General features: G+C 41.5%; 4 protein-coding genes across 8 annotated transcripts in view; 2 read left to right on the plus strand and 2 right to left on the minus strand.

The window, feature by feature from the left end:
• The window catches only part of Cbp53E (Calbindin 53E), a 107785-nt gene that overhangs the window by 45005 nt on the left and 41100 nt on the right, over positions 1–21680 (minus strand). The window contains exon 1 of one of the 3 annotated variants that reach the window (XM_069037044.1): positions 6876–6992. The exons of the other annotated variants lie outside the window; for them this stretch is intronic. The gene's annotated coding sequence lies outside the window, so the exon portion shown is untranslated. Of the gene's footprint in view, positions 1–6875; positions 6993–21680 lie in introns of those variants that run through there. 3 annotated transcript variants of the gene reach the window in all.
• On the plus strand, positions 7994–8844 carry LOC138122753 (B1 protein-like). The gene is made up of 2 exons (XM_069037053.1): positions 7994–8154; positions 8209–8844. Exons 1-2 carry the CDS (start codon positions 8104–8106, stop codon positions 8560–8562), a joined length of 405 nt encoding a protein of 134 aa, XP_068893154.1. The 5' UTR covers positions 7994–8103; the 3' UTR covers positions 8563–8844.
• On the plus strand, positions 8986–20215 carry LOC138122737 (histidine ammonia-lyase-like). 2 transcript variants are annotated; one of them, XM_069037031.1, is made up of 14 exons: positions 8986–9130; positions 16957–17148; positions 17418–17487; positions 17795–17822; positions 17875–17949; positions 17997–18136; positions 18190–18353; positions 18405–18544; positions 18743–19034; positions 19084–19223; positions 19320–19464; positions 19512–19598; positions 19651–20012; positions 20063–20215. In XM_069037031.1, the coding sequence occupies exons 2-14, from the start codon at positions 17013–17015 to the stop codon at positions 20162–20164; spliced, it is 1881 nt and encodes a 626-aa protein (XP_068893132.1). In that variant the 5' UTR covers positions 8986–9130; positions 16957–17012; the 3' UTR covers positions 20165–20215. The 2 variants fall into 2 exon arrangements, with proteins under 2 accessions (XP_068893132.1, XP_068893131.1); XM_069037030.1 differs by lacking the exon at positions 8986–9130 and adding an exon at positions 16678–16828.
• Positions 14738–16309, minus strand: LOC138122742 (uncharacterized). 2 transcript variants are annotated; one of them, XM_069037039.1, is made up of 2 exons: positions 16180–16309; positions 14738–16127 (listed from the first exon to the last, which is right to left on the minus strand). In XM_069037039.1, the coding sequence occupies exon 2, from the start codon at positions 16121–16123 to the stop codon at positions 14858–14860; it is 1266 nt and encodes a 421-aa protein (XP_068893140.1). In that variant the 5' UTR covers positions 16124–16127; positions 16180–16309; the 3' UTR covers positions 14738–14857. The 2 variants fall into 2 exon arrangements, with proteins under 2 accessions (XP_068893140.1, XP_068893141.1); XM_069037040.1 differs by having other exon boundaries at positions 14738–15082; positions 15128–16196.

A 21680-nucleotide genomic window follows, 5' to 3' on the forward strand; every position in this document is an offset into this window, starting at 1 on the left:
GTTGCAAAATATTGCAACGCAGAGAAATACTTGACAGATGCCTGAAATTCCCCGAATCACCCCACCTATGTCGCGAACGGAGGTGCTGTCATAAAATCGTGATGCGAATTAGTCATCTTGCGAGAGAGAACACTCCAAGTTTTTTTTGTTTTACAGAAAATTAGAGTAATAAGGAAGAATCGGGATATTATTTTGTTGGTTTTCAATAAAATTCCCTGCCGCTCTCCAATCTACCTGTCTTCCGGGACACCAAAATTCTGTTAGAAAATATTGCATATTGCAAGGCGTGGAAATAGTTGGTTGACAGGCGCCTAAAATTCTCCCGAATCCGCACCTGTGTCGCGAACGGAAGTGCTACCATAAAATCTCGACGACGAATGACTCATCTTGCGAGAGAGAACACTCCAATTTTTTTAACAGAAAGTAACAGCGAGTAACAAGGAGGGATGGGGCAAAGGAGACAGCAAATAAGAGTGAGGCGATAGTGCAAAAGTGCGAACTTAAGTTAATTTCTGTAATTAGTTGTACATATAAAGTAAAAGGCTTTTTCATGACCCTTGCGCTGAGTGGAACTGTTTCGACGCTTCCTTTCTCTCTAACACGCGATGCAGAATCCAAACTGCCTCTTCAAAAATCGTTTAGATTCTTCGTGAATTGCTACAAACCATCCTAACGCGTTTTCGCTTCGTACATTTTACAAATTGTTGCCTTTCCATCGCGGGATCACATGATTGTGTAAAGAGCTAAAATGATGGAAAAAACGCCAGGCAGAGGTCAGGCCACAGATAATATAATAATATACTATCGCATATACAGTGTGGAATAAAATGATTTACATCTAGTTACCTTTGCATTACCCTTGTAAAAATACGAAATGCCGCTCTACAAAAAAAAAGAAAGCCTAACCTCAAAATATTCCAAAATTCCAAATGTGATTTATTGCGAAGGGATGATATGAATGCAAAGTAGAGATTTAAATTAAAAAGGAGCTAACAAAAGCAAGTCACAGCTAGTGTTGAAAGTGGCCACCAACGTTTGTTAATTTAATTTAGTAAATTGTAACAATTGTCAATTCGATTGATGACATTTATTGACAGAACTAATAGTTCGGCACTTCAAAAAACAAAGTAGAGCGGTACAGGAAAATTTACATGTGCAAAAATTCCAAAGGTAACTAGATGTAAATCATTTTATTCCACACTGTAGAATGCAAACTTCAGGAAATTTGTTTGAAATAAAACAAGAGCGCCCTCTGCATTTTTGGGGCTAAGTATTAATATATTAATTAGAGGTATTTTCATATTTGGTGGCGGAAACAAAAAACCGAGAAATGTCACAAAAATGTATTGTCAGTGTCAAATTTCTCATAAACGCCGTAAAAAGGCATGTCTAGGTAAATTTAAATTTTCCCTAAATTGATTGAAAAAATAAATTCTAACGAAACCAATTTTTGTCAGTGCTTCAAAAGGAAAAGTTATTCTCATATAATCAAACGTATTACATAATTATGTCTCTAGTTCGACGATAAATAACTTTCTTATTGCCAATTTGCTGCATTTCTGCCTAAATCACGAACGCCTTTAAGAAATTTGACACTGACAATACAAATTTGTGACATTTCTCAGTCTTTTGTTTCCGCCATCAAATATGAAAATATCTCTAGTACATATTAATAATAATAAAAATGTATTTTATTATTGTATTTTACTAAATTGTATTGAAGGTATTTACCTTCAATTACCTAATAGATACTTTTTTTAATAAGAACAACATCAGTTAATATTTAAACTGATTTATTTTTACAACGAGAAAATACATTTAAAAAAATACAAAAGTACAAACCACTGACTTTGACTGTTATTTACCTTCAAAAGCAGGTTTTTCGGAATAGGCACTATGATTTAGTCTTCCATCACTGGTAAAATTTTCTGGAGCAAAATGAATTCCACAAATTCGATAACTATTAAAAGTTCTTTGTCTTTTAGCGTTTAGTTTTCTAAATATGGATTTTGGCAAAAGGATTTCTATCTACAAAATCTGATTCGATCTCTCAAAGGGTTCGGAAAGCTGTGCCGAGAGAAGTTTTTATTAAAACATTTAAAAACTGGACAATTATATTTTGACATTTTATACTGTCACAATTTAAAGAAAAAACCACGGCCTCCTAGAGACTCGTTTTGAAATATATTATCAGTAAAAACTACAACGGACTTTGCGTTCTATACGTTCTATGTTATCAATAGCAATGATCAAAAACATTTTTCGAATGCGACTGGCCGGGATAAGAGACGAGTGTCTTATGTATTTTGGGAGGCCGTGGAAAAATGATACGAATTCATAGAAACCTGTGCTAGAAACATTACAAGCGACATCTTTATATTTGGGGCTAAGCTATTAAAACCAAAAAATTTTGCATTCATTGACTTTGCATTCTATATACGATAGTATATTATTATATTATCTATGGGTCAGGCCATGAATTTTCCAAACTCCCTTCCTACATAATATTCTTTATTTATGCTAATGCTTGCCAGTTTTCTGTCAGTTTCTCGACCATCGTATTAAACCTACGTTTCCCTAGAGGGCGGGATTTCGCTTACTTTTTGCATTTCATTTCCCGGCATTGTTTTAATTTATGAATTTATGATATATGATGATCGATAACCCTACTCTCGTATTCGTCGTAACTTTTACACACTGAACCATTTAAATCAATAAATGTTCGTGGAGTTTCTTTTATGACTAATTAATGCAACATTCTTTTAATGCCAAGCTTGCATTTTTCATAAACTAACTTTAACTTCTTTGAAGATTAACGACAAACCTCCCCTCACTCAAAAACTTCTTCTTATTTTTTCAAAAACTCTCAATTCTTAGAAATCAGAGTCTCTGAGACTCGCCATCTGCCACTTTCCAATTGGGAGGTTTTGTTAATAAGTAGTATCGGAAATCCTGGGCTGGGAAGGCGTTGGAAACCGTCAATTGTTGTGCTTTTTTAAAGCGTAGATTAATTGGAGCATGTTGACAGCTAACCTAAAATTTAGAGCCAAAAAAAATCTTTCTTTTTTTTCCTTCTTTGCAATGTTTTACATTAAAAATCGAATAAATTAACGATTCCTATTCTCGAAGCAAATATCTAAAGGCACCCTTTGCTGAAAACAAACATGTTCAATTATGTCCCGATTAAACATAAACAAATGTCATTCGTGTCAAACGGCGGGAAATTCAAACTTTAGGCTGTTCTAAACGATATACTGTTTCCAACGCCTACTCAGCTCAGGATTTCATTTGAACGCGCGATACTGAATCGTCGAGCAGTAGCGACTGTCAATACACTAGAACAATTTCATAAATTGGTGCGCTTTTTCCATATTGGACCTACATCAATAATAATAGTGCACCGTGACAAATAAACCGATTTGTTCTTTCTTACAAATTGCCAAAAACCTGGCCACGAAAAATTGTCCACTTTTGTCTTTTCGACTCGGTGGTACTCGCAACCCCCACCCCTTCTCCGCCTCGGATGCACATCCTGCGTCCGTTCCAGTCCTGCTGATTTATCACCGATACATGAGCAACGAATTTAGACTTGGAGTTCATGAGCGGCGATCGATACAGGACGGGTCAAACAATATCAATCCGATTTTCCAGTCTCGCCGAATTTAGTTAGCGATTAAGCTAAGACTCCGCTTTCCAACTTAGCCGCCCCCTCATCTCTGATTGATAGCGACTAATTAGCGCAACTTGCCCGGTTATTGTCGCGAATTAGTCGAGGATTTCGGTTTCATCCCGTCGTCGATCGTTTCCGAATCCCAAATCCATCATCCAGATTTTTAGACCCGGGAAGATCGCGCTAATCGCGGCCAATTAAAAAAGATGTGGATCAAGGTCTCGCCTATCGATTGCATTCAAGAGTCATGCACGAATCAGGATCGAAAACGGCGTCACCTTTGCGCTCCCAAATTCAATACCTCGCACCTTCCGTCCTGATTGAACACGTCCGACATAAAGAAAATAATAAAGGCGGCGAGGGGCGGGCAAGTGTCGACTTGTAACTCAATCGGCGGCCCGGACCGCCATAATGGACGTCTTAAATTGCCTCTCCAAACAAGTTTGCATGTAGATTGGCCCCGACGACTTTGTAGTTTAATAGCTCGGATGAATATTTCCCAAACTCGTTAGTTCCACATAGGTTGCTCCGAGGTGGCCAAAATTTCCGATTACATTTTATCGGGGGCTACCCCATTTACCCCAAGTTTGCACAAATCTCGCAGAACCGCAAATCTCTTTCCGAGCAAACCGGATGGCATTTTTAACAAGACAAAGACCGACCTCAAGCAATTAGTCCGAACAGCGCTCTCCTGCCCCAGATCTGGTCCCACTCGAACAAGCGTGGGAGATGAAATTGTAACCGTTAATAATTATTAAGTGACAATCTATAAACAATAGCTATTTTCAATACAAGTGAGCAAAAAACATTACACTTTGCTCACTAGTGAGAAAATATTTTTTCCTCACTAGTGATTCAATTGCCATCTTTTAATAATATGTATGTATAATGATGATGATGATCATGATGAGCTAAGTTATTCTGATTTCTGTTTTAAAAATTCATGAAACGTTTAACGCGTATAAGGTAGATTTTCTGACAGCTTCTTTTCCGGCTCTTGTGGAGCACTTCCCCAAACCGGCCATTTTCGAACCCACGCGAACTAAACAGCCCTGACAGCGCCTCGGGGCGCGTTTTGCGCCCCCGCCACAATCATACCGCAACAACCCTCTGAATATTTGATAAAATCGTCCCTGGAAAAACGTTTTAAACATGCCGGTGCAGGCGAAGCGATCAAACGACAACCCCCATCGATTCCGAATAATCGGCGAATGACGTATTTGCGTCGTTCCGCAAATATCGACTGGAGCTAATTGTTGTTTTTTGATTTTGTTTTGGGTTAGATGTGCACTTTATTATCAACAAATGTGCGGCGGTTGCGATGATGTAAACAGGTCATATTGTGCTTATAAATAAACCGTTGTTTATGCGATTTTGATCGAAGCTGTTTACTTCGCGGAAACACCAAGAGGGTTCAAGGTGTTGTGTCGGGAAGCTATTTCTGGCGAAACACCCCGAACCGCTCTAGCGCGGCGAAGACATGGTCGTGGACGCCGGCGTCCACAAAATCGGAATTAATACGTCATCTATTATTTAAAGCGCCGCGGTATTAGCCACCCAAGGCCGTGACTCGTGAATCAGCCATTAAGTAAATAATGTTACGCCGGGAAAAATCCACAAGGACTCTGTCAAATTGTGTCCTCTCGCGCACAATGAAACCTTAATTATCCTTTGCCGCAAAATAAGCGAATTAATTTCGCAGCCGGCATAATGCTCAATAATTACCCTTAATCTCTTCCAGTGCTAATTCGTTTTGTACGTGCATGTGTTCGTTTGTGTAAGTGTTTTTATTGATTGCCTGCCGTGACGGAAAATTAGGTAAACATTGTCAATTTACCCCGTTTGTGTTCAGTGACGGAGCTAATTATCGAAATATTCTTCGGTTTCATCTTCGCCGTAATTGGATGATTGATGACGCTGCGAGAGGAAATAACGAACACTGCACCCGCTACGAGATGAATTCGAAATCGATAGGTCATCAGCGATCGCTTAACGCGCGCGAAAAATATCCACCGAGAGGTGGAGCCAGTGTCCACCGCTCGCGCCTCCAGACGGCCGCGATCACGTTATAGCAGCTCCACTCACGGCGTAATAAAAAATATTAAACTGTTAATCTGCGACTGATCTGAATGGACTGAGTTTGGCGAGTAAATTTGCATTGTAAATGTAAAGTATTACAGGGAAATGTGGGTCTGGGTAGGAAGTACTTGACGTGTCGCGATAAACATCTGCCGAGTTGAGCATACAAGTTAACAGACTTGGCCAAATTTCACACAAACGTCATTTAAATGTGAACACAACTTAAACAAAAATGTCCGTTTCGAAGGATCGAGGGCCATTTAACAGGACGCTCGTCCAAACGTCAAATATTTAGATTTGCAACAATAAACCTAAAAGAGTTTGTGCGGTTGTTACGGAGATGGAATTGGCGTTATCTCCAGGCTCCGAATTCATATGAAAAAAATATGGGAAGCTTGGTTTGTAGGAAAGTACATTATCATCAACTTCCACTCTTCACGATTAAGTGTGTCGTCGGTGAAACAAGCCGAAACATCCGTCTCTTCGACAGTTCGGCCTCGCTAACAACCCGGGACATTTAAATCGTGTCTCGGGTCCCGCGGGACCCCTTTGTCATTGACAGATGACCCGACCGGCTGAAATTCCAACTTTGCGTGCGCTCGCGCCAAAAAAAATTCATAAAATATCGAACAGGAACGTTGCAGAGTGGCGGTATCGATTCGAAAATAAAATTTGCCAGTTGGACCGCGTAGGAAGAGAGTCGAGTCGACGGGGGCGTATGTTTCACGATCGGGACAACTCAGGGATTACCGCGTACGCCAAACATGTTCGCGAATTCGAGGCGGCTTGTCATTGAAAAAGTTGCGGGCGGCTCTTGGGAGCCATAAATTCGGAGTTTCCGCCCGCTCCGGGTCAATTTTAATGAAGCAAGTTTTCGTGATGGATGGCGGTTTGCGAGAGAGACATTTTGGAGGCGGTGGAAAAATGCCGGAACAATTACAGAACTCGGTCCCGCTCCCGAATTGTCTTTGATGCCAACGAGTGTTGAGATTTGCATCCAAAAGTCCGGCGGAATTCCGGGGATAAATAATGCGCGTTCCCACAAATTCCGGAGGGGTGAATAAAAACCGCCGCCCTTCGCATTCTCGCCGCTCCTCGGCCCTTCATGCATTCACATCAAACTTACATGAGATGTCGTAAGCCTTAGCGGGGATGGTGCGACGCGGGCGAGGCTGAACGGCACACTGAGCTTAGACGGAGCCCCGAACGGCGTCCCGACGCTCGCGCAAGCGTCGGCACAAGGTGTGTTCGATTCCGTTTTGAATCAGTGATAAGGGTTTTTGTCCCTTTGTCGGGGGTGTCTTTTTCGTCGGATAATTGCCGAAGAAGTTTTGCCGTCGGAGTCGCATCATGCTTCCGGTGAAGAGAGCCGGGCCCGGACGCAAACCTTGACGCACCCCCGGCACTAGTTTTTCTGGGCGCGAGGTAATCTCGGCCGTGGCCATTATTCGACACCATTTATTATTCTTGCCGTTCTCGCAAGTTATGATAATAAACACCTTTTAAGCCGAGCTTTCGTAAATGACTTCGCCGAGACTCACCCCACGACGAGATTAAAATAGAAGAATTTTGCATAAATATTTATCTCCGCCACCAAATATTTGTTTGCGCGATGAAACGTTTCTCCGTCGTCGGTCGCACCATTTAAATTTAACCCTCCAATGCAGAAAAATACAAAAATATTATAAATCTGTCCGCAGGCCTGCCGCATCAGTTATTGGACCAACTAAATTATACTAAAAGCTCAAGTTTTTTCGCCGCGACTTAGATTTGTTTGCTACCTCGCCTAATACTGTTTTGATCAATCCGGCTAACAAGATATATTATGGCGGAGGCGCCAGGATAAAAGTATAAAACTTTCACAATAACGCCGCCCAACAACTTTCCAATTTGGGACTTTTTGCAAGCTCGAATCCCTTAATGGCGAATTTTCCCCGACGATTATTGGAGCAATCTCATTTTTTCCTAATTACCAACATCCGAAAATCCAATTAACTATTAATCATTTTAATTTGGGAGCTTCTGGGAGCTTTTGCAGTTAATTAATTACAAATCCGACCCGGTCTCTTGGGCACAGTAAATCTGTTCGATTAAAAAAACTACACAGTCCCGCAAATAATAAATGTTCGTACCACGAAAAATCTAGAGGTGTCAGACCTGGAGATTCGGCAGTATCCAAATGATGCCCCGCACGCTGTGTTGCCTAACCTCAACCAATCACTGGTATTTTCCCAACAAACTCTTTATCTCGGCGATGTTTTTGGCAAGGCGAAGTTATCACTCATAACCTTCCCCCTTTGATATGACTACCCAAGAATCAAAATTGTCGATTCAGTTGTTGCAAAATAAACACCATGAGACACTCAACACTCCTGGTTCTTGTCGCTTTAGTGGCTGCAGTACAAGTAAGTGAAAATTTGTCGATTTTGTAACTTTTTCAACCCCCTGTGATCTGACAGATGCAGGAATTGAGCAATCGAGGGGTCGAGCTCTTCAAGCAGATGTATTCTAGCTGTTTGCAAAAATCCAACGTTAATGTGACGTACGCTTTGGAGACTTTTAATGGTGTGGTGGAGAACGAACCAAAACTGAAGGAATTTCTGTTCTGTTCCAACAAGCAAAACGGGTTTCAAGACAGACGTGGCAACTTGAGGCCAGACGCTGTGAGAAGACGACTGCAAAATAATGTTTTTATTGACTCGCAGACTATCGAGACTATTGTCAGTGAGTGTACCGAAAGGAAGGAGAGTCCACAAGAAACGGCTTACCATTTTTGGAAGTGCTCGTTCAAGAAAGTGACCGGAACGGCATGATTTCCACTAATATAAACAATTTAAGAAGAATTTAAAAATAAATAAATAATATTTATGTTTTTATTTTAACGATAGTGGATTATTTAATCTCAGTTAATTAATTAAGAATGAGAAAAGGATTTTCAACATTGATCAGGTCAGAAATTTGTGAACTCTACTGCGCATTACGATTTGATTAACCTTCTGCAAGAATTAAAATTTCCAATATATTTTTGTACTAACGATTGTGTGTTTTCTGTGGATTTTATCAAAGAATAAAAATAATTTTTTAGCTAAAACTAACCAACATCTTTACTTTATCGCTTAACCTCTTTCACTTGCAAAAATAACAACAAATATCTAGTTCAGCAAAACAGGTCAATAACAAACCGTCATTTCCTTCACTTTTACGCTGTTGCAACTGGCGCCGAAATTTTGTTTTTGACAATTTAGTTCGAATTTGTTAACGACGAGGGCGCCTCCGTGGAGCCAAATCACATTAATAAATAATTGTTGATAAGATTATGCAATGTGCGTCTGGAATCTCATTTGGTAGACTCCACTGCAAGAATTCGCGACTGCCAAACTGGTGAGTTTGTTCCAATTAATTTCTTAAGAAAAATTATATTGCGTCGATTGTCTCACTGTTGCTGAAAAACACTCGCTCAAATGAGAAAAGTGTCATCGTTAGCGCACTTTGTGTTCAGCTGGTTGTTTGTTTCACTTCACATAAAGATACAAGATCAACAAGTAAACTGGCAAAAACGGAACAAGGAAACATAATAGGACAAAAAAATCGTGATACGAATGGTGCCAGTTTGTGGTTGTTTCAAGTCCGCTCCGACGGTTTTTTGTAAAAAAATCTACAAGTGAAATTGAGGCTTAGACTAACGATGCAGTTAAAAATTATATTGTATTTGCAAAGGTAAATATAAAAGATATGTTCTGATCTCATAATCACAGTACATACATACAGAAGAGATAATGTTATTAAGACAACAAATGAGACTGTCTTTCTAACTCTGGAATAATAGTTATTTATATTACATATGCGGTAGGCTACATTTTACAGCGCGAGGTTTTTAGATTGAAACACGACCGCGCAGCGGGAGTGTTTTAACAAAAACCGAGCAATGTAAAATGCCTACCGCATTAGTAATGCATTAATCTTTTTGGCCAACGACTCATTAAGTACTCATTAAGTAATTAATGAAATGGCAGAAAGTTATCTATTATACCAATAACTGACACGCTTACGATTTACACCACAAAATAGCGCCATCAGACTTTAGAAGAAAACAATTAATTTCTGTTCTGTTCTGAGCTGTTCAAAATGTGTAAACATGTCATTTATAGTTGAGGACGCCAAAAACTTATTTTCTCTACGACTATTAGAGCACGAATGCATTCTTGTTGGATATTCAATGAAAGAAGGATATCAATTCCACGCCCAGTGACCGAATATAGTGAAACTCATGACTAGGGCCCGGATTTTAGGCAATTAAAAAGTCGGAAATAGGTGCCTAAAATAGTCCCTTAAACTACTGCAAATAGTCCCTTAAAAACTGAAAATAAGCCATACTAGGTCCTTAAAGTTGTGGTTAATTAAATTAAAAAATGTGTTTTTAAAGTTTTAAGTAGGTACACACAACAAGATATTTACTAATTATTTTTTATTAATTAATATACAATACTACAAGTTTGTTAGTTATTTACATTGTTACGTATTTACATTGCATACAAGATATTGCTCTAAATTTTCTACTTTAAAACATTGTCGGTTATCCACCAAAATGGACTTATATTTTGAAAAACTTCTTTCTACCTCGCAAGAGGTAATGGGCGCAAATTTGTAATAAATTTCTTCCATTTTGGTGTCATGTTCCGGCACATCTTCACCTCTAAAAATTCTTGCCAATTCTAGAAGAAATTTGTATCCAGGATTTTTTTCAGTAACATCTTCAAGTTTTTTTAATGCTACTGCTGCTACAGGGCCTGGAGATTTTTTTAGGGAGGTAAATACGTTTTCAACAATTTTGATTGAATCGGTTAAAGGTAACCCATTTTTTTCCAATTGAGTAATACTTTCGCAGATTATTTTAAAATTACTGCGAACATAAATTAATTGGTTTTTTATTCCGGGTTTCTTCATTATAGACTGTGCTTTTTGAATAGCAACAGCAGAACTTCCATCAAAGGACATGACAACCTGTGAGTAGTTAAAAACAGTTTAACAATCAATTAATTTGCTTATCTTTTATATACTTACTTCTTTAATGGAATCAAAGTGTTCGCTGTAAAACATAGCAGCCTGAAGCCATGTTCCCCATCGTGTTAAAATTGGCTGTGGAGGCAGTGGCATTTCTTTTAGTTTTTCTTTGTACATTTCAACTCTCAAAGGTGCCTTAACGAAAATTTTTTTCACGTTCGAAATTAAATTATCCACATCTTCATATTGATAGCGAATTTTTTCAGCCACTAGATTTAAAGCATGCGCTAAGCATGTGACATGCACAATTTTTGGATAAAACACCTTAAGGTGTCTACCAGATTTTATCATATATGGTGCTCCATCCGTTACAAACAAAAGAAACTTTTCAGCAACAACTCTGGTACTCCACAAGATTTCTACGCATAGAAATTTTAAATCAAAATAAATTTAAAAAAGTGAAAAACCCTTACCTAAAGATTGATTTACGAATCTAGCTATTGTCTCATGATTTGTTCTTTCTAATTGTTTAGACGCCAAAAGATAAGATTTTCCAGGTTCATCTTCTGAAAGTTTCCCAACCAGACAATTCGCCACATATCGCCCAAGTGCATCTGTTGTTTCGTCAACTGAAACCCATATGTTAAAAGGATCCAGCTCATTCCGAATGCGGTCAATAGTCTAAAAGTGAAAATAATTTTAAATTAAATATTAAAAGATAGTATGTTCATACATCTTTGTAGCATTTTGGTAAATAATTTTTCCGTAAAGTAGACTCATCCGGAATTTTTCTACCACAATATTTTGTCAGAAAATTCTGAAACGCAGGATTTTGTAGTTTGTGCCATGGTATATTGGCAGCTAAAAAGACGTTACAAAGTTCCATATTGAATGTACTATTTGCCGATTCCTCCAAGTTCTGTGTCAGCAACGTTTGCCGAAGCGGTGTCATAATGTTCTCTTTATGGATGGCCGTTTGCTCATGCTGTTGCAAGTGACATTTTTTTTCGCATATAAACTACAAAAAATAAAATTTTCAAATAAGTAAAAAATATAAAATGACATATTTTTAATTATGCTTAACTTACCAGTTTACCACAAGCTTTACAAAACATTTCTCGGGTTGATTTTATTTCATATAAATCTTTCTTGCTTGTCCACTGTAATATTTTTTCGCGTAAACTAATTTTTTGTTTCGGCATTATGTTCACTTTAAACAGGTTCACAAGAAACACGACCACTGCACGGAGATAAAGTAAACGAGAAATGACAAATTTGTAATGCTTATATTTACGTCTCCCACCAAATTTCAGAGGAGATGGTTAATTTTATATTTCTTAAATTTTTAGAAAATGACACCCTTAAGGTTTCTCTTATTGTTTCACTTCCGGATTTTAATTTTCGTTTTTATGGCAAGGACCATTTTATAAACGTTAAAGCTTCTAACAATACCTAAGTATCAGAAAACATTAGACCGCGTATACCTGCACCCCTTCGAACAGAGGCAAACAGATAAACTCTGTAATTTATGCCAGTCCAGTCTAATGGTTTGTGGTACTTAGGTATTGTCGGAGTATTTACCGCTGACATCATGGTCCCAACCGTAAAAGCGAAAAAGTAATTCCTGTATTGTACTGCACTTTGTACATTTCAGTAATTACATCTCCTTAAATTTTAAAATCATAAAGCATTGTAAATTTTATTGAGGTACCACTTTTACATTTTCAATACCGTAAACTTCCCAGAATTCGAAAATTGGGAAAAAACCGCAAAAATGAAATTGATTTTTGGTCATTTTAGGCATGTTCAGGCAGTTAAAAGGTAAAATAGGTATTTAAAGGGCATTTTAGGCCGAATAGGCAGAATCAAATATGGCTCTAATTACTCTAATTAAGCCAGAAATCATTTATAGACAAGTTTCATACATGTGCCTTAAAAAATAAAAATAGTCCATTTTGCCTAAAATCCGGGCTCTACTCATGACTGTCGGCCAATCACATCCCTCGTATTTTTATTCTATCGTCAATCAGTTTTCCGAAGAATCCACCTGGCCGTTAACAATAAAATTAATAAAAAAATCACCGGAACGAGGAGCAAAAATCTGAGCCCGGATTCTTGTTTAGAATAGTCAAATTGACAAAATAGCCAGATTTCAACTGAATTGAACGACCTTAGAAATTTCATAAATTTCACCCTTAAAAATTTTTTTCGATTTTTAAAAAAGTCTTCAGATTGACCTGAAACTTTGGTTTTTAAGTAATTGGACCCTTCTGAATTCATTTCCGCCGTCAGATTGGACGTTACTTTTTTGGTTTATTAGTAGCAATCGGATATCCGGTTCCGATAAAACGTTTCTTCAAATCAAAGCTTTCTAGTTCCGGAACGAAAAATGGTAGGTCAATGCGGTTTACAGCTGTCGATTTTTAGGATTCTTTTGGTCACATTGAATGATTTTCAAGCCAAAATTGGGCTTCGTTGAAGTTTTACGAACCGGAATATGAGACGATGTCGTTTTTCGAAGAATCCACCTTGTCGTTAACAAAAAAATTAATAAAAAAATCACCGGAACGAGGAGCAAAAATATCAGCCCGGATTTTTGTTTAGAATAGTCAAATTGACAAAATAGCCAGATTTCAACTGAATTGAACGACCTTAGAAATTTCATAAATTTCACCCTTAAAAAAATTTTCGATTTTTAAAAAAGTCTTCAGATTGACCTGAAACTTTGGTTTTTAAGTAATTGGGCTCTTCTGAATTCATTTCTGCCGTCAGATTGGACGTGACTCTTTTGGTTTTTTCGTAGCAACCGGATATCCGGTTCCGATAAAACGTTTCTTCAAATCAGAGTTTTCTAGTTCCGGAACTAAAAATGGTAGGTCAATGCGGTTTGCAGCAATCGATTTCTTGGACTTTTTTGGTCACATTGAATGATTTTTAAGCCAAAATTCGGCTTCGTTGAAGTTTTACGAACCGGAAAATGAGACGATGTCCTTTTCCGAAAAATCCATCTTGCCGTTAACAAAAAAATTAATAAAAAAATCACCGGAACGAGGAGCAAAAATCTGAGCCCGGATTCTTGTTTAAAATAGTCAAAGTGTAAAAATAGCCAGATTTCAACTGAATTGGACGACCTTAAAAATTTCATAAATTTCACGACTGAACCCTTAAAAAATTTTCGTTTTTTAAAAAAGTCTTCAGATTGACCTGAAACTTTGGTTTTTAAGTAATTGGACCCTTCTGAATTCATTTCTGCCGTCAGAGTGGACGTTACTCTCTTGGTTTATTCGCAGCAACCGGATTTATCCGGTTCCGATGAAACGTTTCTTCAAATCAACAAGCAGCACTTCTTTAGAATTCTCTCTTCAGAAATTAAACCGTCATAATGAATGCTTTAGAGTCCAAAAGGACCCAGACAAGATACTTTGGTTGTGAAAAATTTATTAAGATTCGAACTGCATCTTTTATCAATAGAAAATACATATAGCGCAAAAGAGAAAAAATGGTACGAGAAAAGTGTCTGGTGAAAATGTTGACATCATTTTCCGCAGATCGATCGCTTTCTCCCATATATCCCTTTATCGGATAGTATTTCCGCGTTCACAATTCTTTTGGACGTGGCTCTGTCAGCCGCCACCAACTTCCCTCTCAACTGTACACCGTTCCACCCCCGAGAAGCTCACCCCATAAAACTTCTTACACTCCCGAAGTGATGAGTGCTTTGCGCAACAGTTATCGACGTGTCCTTTAGTACATGAATAGAGCAACCAGCTCCTGTCAGAGCTCGCCTCATTCATCTGCGGTAAGACGTCAGAGTGGGTCAAGGCTGCCAGGTTGTTACGATTTCATCATCCCCCGACCGCCCCCTAAAATATTCTTCGGAATCGATAAGCGGACAAGTCAGCGGTTTCATCCCCAAAGTAAACACCAATAAATCCGGAATGTTTGTTTTTGGCTTCGGGAAGCGGCAGGAAAAATAAATCTCATCTATCTAATTTGTCTAGGTGTTTATTTTAACAGGTGACTAGAATAACAACACCGCTCTATGTTTAAGAATTGAGATAAGGACCTGCGTCACACTGCTCGACAAATATTTAATTCGCACACAGTTCATAGAAGTAGGAGCGATACGAACATGTTGAGCGCCAGAGTTGTCAACAGGCGAGGATACGGCGAATCTGCGCCGCTCTCTGGCGGGTTCACCTCGATTTGCGGATTGTCTTCGTTGTAGAAGATGTCGAAGGTTATCCCCGTGGAGTCTTCCTCACGGGCCAGGCCGTACAAGCGTCCTCCGCAAACCAGAGGACTACCCAGATAAAACTGAGTCCTGTCGGTCTTCTCGACAGTGAAATCTACAACTTCCACCCTTTCCACACTTACCTTGCCGTCAACGATCGTCAAGTACGAGCAACTATCTGTCGTGTTGTAACTCTCGGTGATTTCAATGTGATCCTGTCCGGCTTGTACCGTGGTCATTTCCACAATTCTCTCCCCCAGATTGCTCTCCTTCTTCAGATTCACCTCCAGACCGTTCGCTTCGATCTTGAGGGTGATCCCGTCGACGTGATTGAACGATTGATTGTAGACCGCTTCGTGCACGGCCAATTGCTTCGGTCCGGTGAACACCCCGAGAGTCAAATTCTTGTTCAAGGTGTCGGTGATGTTCTCGAATATGCTCCTGAACTTTTCCACTTCGTAGATGTCACGAGTCGTCACGTTCAAGGCCTTGTACAGCTCCAGAGAACTGTGACGGCTCCACCCGTTCTCTTTCAGGATCTTCATGAAATCGGACGCGCTCAGCTCAAGCGTCTTCCTCACGACCAGGTCTCTGGCGGCGGCGTAGACCTCGCTTCCGGTCTTGCCCACGGTGGCCAGCGCCTGGTTAACGTGCGCTTCGTCGTAGATCCCCTTCCTCAAGGCGTCGTACACGTAATCGTTGTTGAGGATCGCCATCGAGAAGTCGTACACGGGGATCGACAGATCGTCCAGGACCTTTCCGAGTTCGGTCGACACGTCCAGCTTGGCGGTCAGGTTGCGGTAAAACTCCACAAACTCTATATCCAGAGAGCTGAGAAGGTTCTCCAAAGAGTCGACGGTGAAGGCTTCTTGGAGGGTGATGTTGTAGTAATTGAACGCTTCGCGAATCTCCCCCAGGTCGTATCGATCCAGTTTGCTCAACTTGATGATGTCCGCGGTTTGGATGTCGTGCATTTCCAGGCTGTTGTTGAGCAGGTAGTTCACTATGGACGGGACTCGCTCCTCCCTCAGTGAAAACTTCAGCTGAACCAGATAATCTCCGGTGGGTTCTTCGGCTTCTTGTCCCAGAGACGTCGAGACAGACACCAACAAAAAAATCACCAATTTCTTCAATTCCATCGTTCTAAAATCGCAGCTTGTGTCAAGGGAGCGGTTCAGAAACGACTTTTTCTTACCAGAACTAGTTCAACGTTTATCACATGAACCACAAAGTCAAATGATAACACAGCATTGAAGCTGTATAAAAAAATATGGAGACTAATTTATCACTTTATGTTGGGCAAACATCTGGTAAACGGCGAATGCTCTATTGTTCCTTTAATGACGTAATAGCAGGCGCTTTTAGGGAAAAATAATGGAGGATTTTGCCGAAATAGTGAGGCTGTAAAACGCTGTGTTGATTTATTTACGCCCAATAAATTTTTTGACGACGTTCTGTGAGAGATTTGAGAGAGAGAAAAGTGGTTTTATCTCGTGTGCGTTTTTCATTCATCGCCGAACGTAAATAGCGCCGCACAAATAACATCAGGCGATCTTTTATAAATACTAATTTTATAAAAAGACTGAAGAGAAAAGGGAGGATGGAAAGTTTCCAGACGCGGTAATCCCAGGCTTCTGGTGTAACCCCTTTGCAAACTGACACAATTGTCCACAACAAACTATTCTTTGCGGTATCATGATTTCAAGCCGCAATAAATCAGCGATGACACGCAATGTCATCGAGAGAAATAAAGAAACGCTGCACCATTTGACCCAGTAGCGTTGCCACCATGAAAGTTTCCGCCAGGGTTAAGGACGAGTGGCTGCAGATCCCGTGCAAAGACGGTAGGATCATCCTGATCCTCCCGTGTACAATTTTTATTGTGCCGTGACGTTCGACGCTCCTTATCTAGTCCTTCCGCCCCAGAAACACGCCTCCGGGAGATAAGACGAGACTAATTCGGTCCTTTCAGGGACGAACACGGTGAGATGGTTGGGCGAGGAGGCCTGGAGGAAGTACCAGAAGCTGATGCAGGGCGTCAAGATCGAGGAGCACGACATCATCAACGTCATACAAGAGGTGAGGAAGACGAGGGGCGGCGCCCTGTTGGACCCGGACGACGTCGTCTGCGAAGTCTTGGATAACGACGATTTTGTCAACATCGGTAAAGATGATCCAACAGAATAATAATTCAATGCAAAACTGTTAATTGTTGTTGTCGATACCTGTCAAGGTTAGCTGCGGTTTATTCCTGTGAGTTTTTATCTGTCGCAACAATAGGCTAATTATAAAAAGTACAAATGAAAAAATAATGAATGTGTAAATATTTGACGAGGTAATTGCGAAACGATCGACCGACCGAGTCGCCGGTGTATTGTTGGTTGCCTGCTCGCGATTTTTATTTTATCGATTTGATGCACTTTTCGATTGCAGTTTTGACCACGGACACTCAGATCAACGTCGGTACGATTCCTGACGAGCTGAGGCACGTCCTGGAGCCCATGTATCCTTGAGGAATTTCATCAATCTCAGAAAAAAAAATGCGAACTCGCCGCGAGCAAATTTTGCCGTTCCCTCGTCCGTCAGTGCGTCCCGCTTTGTTTTCTTTCCATAAACATTTGGTCCGTGGCCCGAAACGAAATTCATTAGACCTGCGAGGGCTGAACGAAACCTCCATAAATATTAAAATTGCCATCAGGGCAACACTTTGGCCGCATTAAAAACCGACCGTAAAGAGCCGCCGCGCCGTGTTTAAACTCTGACCGACGAAATGTGATCGTTTGCTTTTATTCTTCCTTAATTTTACGAAGGCCCAGCAATTTCCTGCCGGCTGATAACGTAAGTGTCTCGATTTATGCCCCCGTAACTCGACTAATCCCGTTGTTATCAGTACGTTTTTCTGGACGGGTCCAACTTGTCCACAGAGCTCTTGGTGAATTTGGGCAACGGAGAATTCAAGATCAAGGTAATGCGATTCAGTTTTTTCGTTCAACCCCTCCAGGTCGGTTTCAGCTGTCGAAGGAGGCGATCAACAACGTGCTCAAGTCGCGCTCTTTGGTCGAGACTTTTTTAGAGGACAACCACTCGGTCTACGGCGTGACTACTGGCATAGGCAACTTCGCCACGGTCGACATCCCCGTCGAAAAGCTGGAGTGAGTCGTGGGTTGCGCCCCCACGCCCGCATAATCGCCCCGTTATGTTCCAGAGACTTGCAATACAACATAATCAGATCGCACGCCGCCGGCGTAGGTAATCCCTTAAGCCCCGCAAGAACCAGGATGTTGCTCGCATTAAGGATTAACGTCCTGGCAAAGGGATACAGCGGCATATCCTTAAACACCCTGCAGGGCCTCATCGACGCGTTTAACGGTATTTAATTGCTCCCCGTACAATGGAAATTTTAATCGACATAGCTTCCAGCCTCGTGCTTATCTTGGGTGCCAGAACAGGGCTCGGTCGGCGCCAGTGGAGACTTGGCCCCTCTGGCACACTTGGCGCTCGGGATCGTCGGCGAGGGCAAGATGTGGAGTCCCAGGACGGGATGGGAGGACGCCAAACGAGTAATTCCTTTTTATTATTCAAACGTCAAATTTAAATCTCGCGCGCTTTATTATCGACTGAAATGTCAACATAACCTAATTTTTTCCCAAACAATTTTTTATTTTTAACGCAACTAATCAACACAATGGGTGAGTGTACGTTTCTCATTTTGATCTGTTCTCCTGGCACGACGCTCACATCGCGATGACAACTCGTAGGTGCTGAAGTTGAACGGGCTGCAACCCCTGCAGTTGGGGCCCAAAGAAGGTCTGGCGTTGGTCAACGGGACCCAACTGATCACGAGCATCGGAGCGGAGGCCGTGGAGAGGGCCCAGCACATTGCCAAACAGGCCGACGTGGTCGCTGCGCTCACTTTGGAAGTGCTGAAAGGTACTTCGAGAGCGTTTGACTCTGACGTGCAAAAAATCAGACCCCACAAGGGGCAGATCGACGTGGCCAAGCGATTGAGGGCGCTGCTGCACTCCGACACGTATCCCTCGGAAATCGCAGGTGAATACACAATCGTTTAGCTGGAAGCGGCAATTCTAGATTTTCTTAGAGAGTCACAGATTTTGCAATCGAGTGCAAGACGCCTACACTTTGAGGTGTTGTCCCCAAGTTCACGGCATCGTCCACGATACGATCGATTTCGTCCAACAAATAATCAAGACGGAGATGAATAGCGGCACCGACAACCCTGTATCCTTATGTAACGAGTGTAACATAACAGAGATGTAACTTGGAATATTACTGCGATGTAACATTTACGTAACTTTTTTTCCTTAATGAAAATAGATTGTTTTTGCGGACCGCGGCGAGATAATCTCCGCCGGGAACTTCCACGGCGAGTACCCGGCCAAAGTGTTGGACTTCCTCAGCATAGCGGTCCACGAGCTGGCTTCGATGAGCGAGAAACGCACAGAGCGTCTGATAAACCCCGGTAATGCCTCCAAACGACATCTTCCGATGTTAAAAGTATATTTCTAGCGCTGAGCGGCTTGCCCGCCTACCTCGTCGAAGAAGGCGGCGTCAACTCGGGCTTCATGGTGGCGCACTGCACCGCGGCGGCTCTAGGTTCGCCCCCGCGCCGCTCCCTCGCAAAATTCAAACTCACGATTGTTCGCAGTGTCAGAGAACAAAGTCCTCTGCCATCCGTCCTCGGTGGACAGCATGAGCACCAACGCCGGCCAAGAAGACCACGTCTCGATGGGGTGCTTCGCCGCCAGGAAGGCGCTCCAGGTGATCGAGAACGTGGAGCACGTGATCGCGATCGAGTTGCTGGCGGCGTGCCAAGCCATCGAGTTTTTGAGGCCCTTGAGGACGACCACCCCCTTGGAGGAGGTCTACACGACGGTGAGGAACGTGGTGAAGCCCTGGGACAAGGACAGGTTCATGGCGCCCGACATAGACGCCGTGAAGAAGCTCCTCATCGAGAACAAAATATGGAACGCGGTGCAGCACCACATGATGTTCTACCACGCGCCGCAGGTGAGGTTTCAGACGTGGAGGGTGTTAGAGTTAAGGGATTGGTGTTCAAGGAACACGAGACTAGAGTCTTCAGTCCGACGGCGATCACGCTGGGGCAGGAGAGGGCCAAGCCGAGGATCAGGGTCGCCCTCAAGAGGAAGAGTTGCGAATAGTTTAGGGCTTAGTTGTTAATTCTCAATAATAAAGTACTCTGCGTTGTAAAAGTGTCGTTATTTATTGACCTGGTGAAGCTAAATAAAATCTAGTAACTTTAGCTTTCTTTACGTTGCAGCGCCACCTGGGATTTACCCCCGACAACAGCACCGTCAAAAATCGAGTTCTTACAGTTCTCTGCGAGCTTGCCGCGAGTCTATCGATTCGCAAACTCCCAGCTCGTCCTAATTATGTCCCAATTGTCGTCCCGATTTAGTAATTTGCGTAAAAAACGTCCAAACAACCCTCGCTAAATTAACAAAGGCCGATTACACAAGAACGGTACACGCAAAACACATTAACTCTTCTGTCCGTCCGGTTTATTTAAGGTCCGCCAGGGTTGTTTGCTTTTAATAAAACCGCCGGAATCGAATCGCCCCGCATTTATCGTGGCCTCTTTATTGTTTCAACAGGCGGAGGTCGGTAATTGCGAATAATGGCGCGTCTCACGTTTTCGTGTTTCCGTCGACGTCACTCCACTTTTGGATAGTTTAACAGTTTAATTAAAGCGCCGAGACGTGACGGCCTCACGTAATCTATCAACGGAAAAATTACCTCCAATGATAAGGGTGCGAAGTGGGGTTGCAGCGCAGATTATGACATGATGTTAAAACCGGGACGTAACAAACATTAAACGCGATACGATCGCGCCGGGGGATTAATTCGCTACGAGATCGCCTCTCCCGACGACCTTTGATTTTATTTTTAATCGCGCGATGATTAATGGTCGATCTACAAATAAATCCGGGTGCAATTTACATGTAAATTCCAGAGGTCTACGTGCACTCATTATTCAGCGATCCGCCTTGATTGAACGCCGTTTCGGCGTCGGAATCTTGTCCTTGATGGCGCCGGATTAATAAGTTTAATTTGCGACATTAGAGCGTTGACGGGACGCTGCAAATCGGGGTAGCGTCGGTAACTTCCACTTCCAAATAAATGTGGGCGATAAAAGTTCGCCTCGTCATCTGCGGATAAGATATTAATCAGATTCCCAAAAGACGAAACAAGAAAGGGAAGCGAAATATGCAAAAGTATTCAGTCAGGCACGAACAAAATTAATTATTCTTCGGCTAGTCCGAATCTGGACGCGCTAATGCGGCAGTTTCATAAATTTCAACAAGCGGAAAAGCAGAGGCGGATCAAGGGGGAGAATGTGCCCCCGCACTGAATTGTATAGAAAAATGGGTCAAAAATAAATCATAGCAGAGACTTTTTTCGTTGTCATTTAATTCAAAATTAAGTCATTTTGACAAGAACATCGATCTTAACCTCAATTTAAATCACAATTGTCTTTCACCTACCTGGAGAAAACCGATATTGTCTATGGTGAACATTCAGAGCTAGCACGGCAAATCTATGGCGAAAAGTTGCTTCAAAGGATATTTCGCAATACACGAACCTTTGTAAACGTTGCACAAGATCTTCGCGATTTCGGGCGTTTCGAGAAGATCGCATTTTAGTTGCAGAAGAACA

Source organism: Tenebrio molitor, chromosome 2 (assembly GCF_963966145.1).
Source record: "Tenebrio molitor chromosome 2, icTenMoli1.1, whole genome shotgun sequence".
Lineage (NCBI taxonomy): Eukaryota > Metazoa > Arthropoda > Insecta > Coleoptera > Tenebrionidae > Tenebrio > Tenebrio molitor.

Bases quoted from the DNA above. Each gene is read 5' to 3' on its own strand.
- LOC138122737 (XM_069037030.1), top strand. From the start codon at position 16,774: ATGAAAGTTTCCGCCAGGGTTAAGGACGAGTGGCTGCAGATCCCGTGC. The intron at 17,149-17,417 runs GTAAAGATGATC...TTTCGATTGCAG, and splicing joins CGACGATTTTGTCAACATCG to TTTTGACCACGGACACTCAG. The intron at 17,488-17,794 runs GTATCCTTGAGG...AATTTTACGAAG, and splicing joins AGGCACGTCCTGGAGCCCAT to GCCCAGCAATTTCCTGCCGG.
- LOC138122742 (XM_069037039.1), bottom strand. From the start codon at position 16,123: ATGGAATTGAAGAAATTGGTGATTTTTTTGTTGGTGTCTGTCTCGACG.
- LOC138122753 (XM_069037053.1), top strand. From the start codon at position 8,104: ATGAGACACTCAACACTCCTGGTTCTTGTCGCTTTAGTGGCTGCAGTA. The intron at 8,155-8,208 runs GTAAGTGAAAAT...GTGATCTGACAG, and splicing joins CTTTAGTGGCTGCAGTACAA to ATGCAGGAATTGAGCAATCG.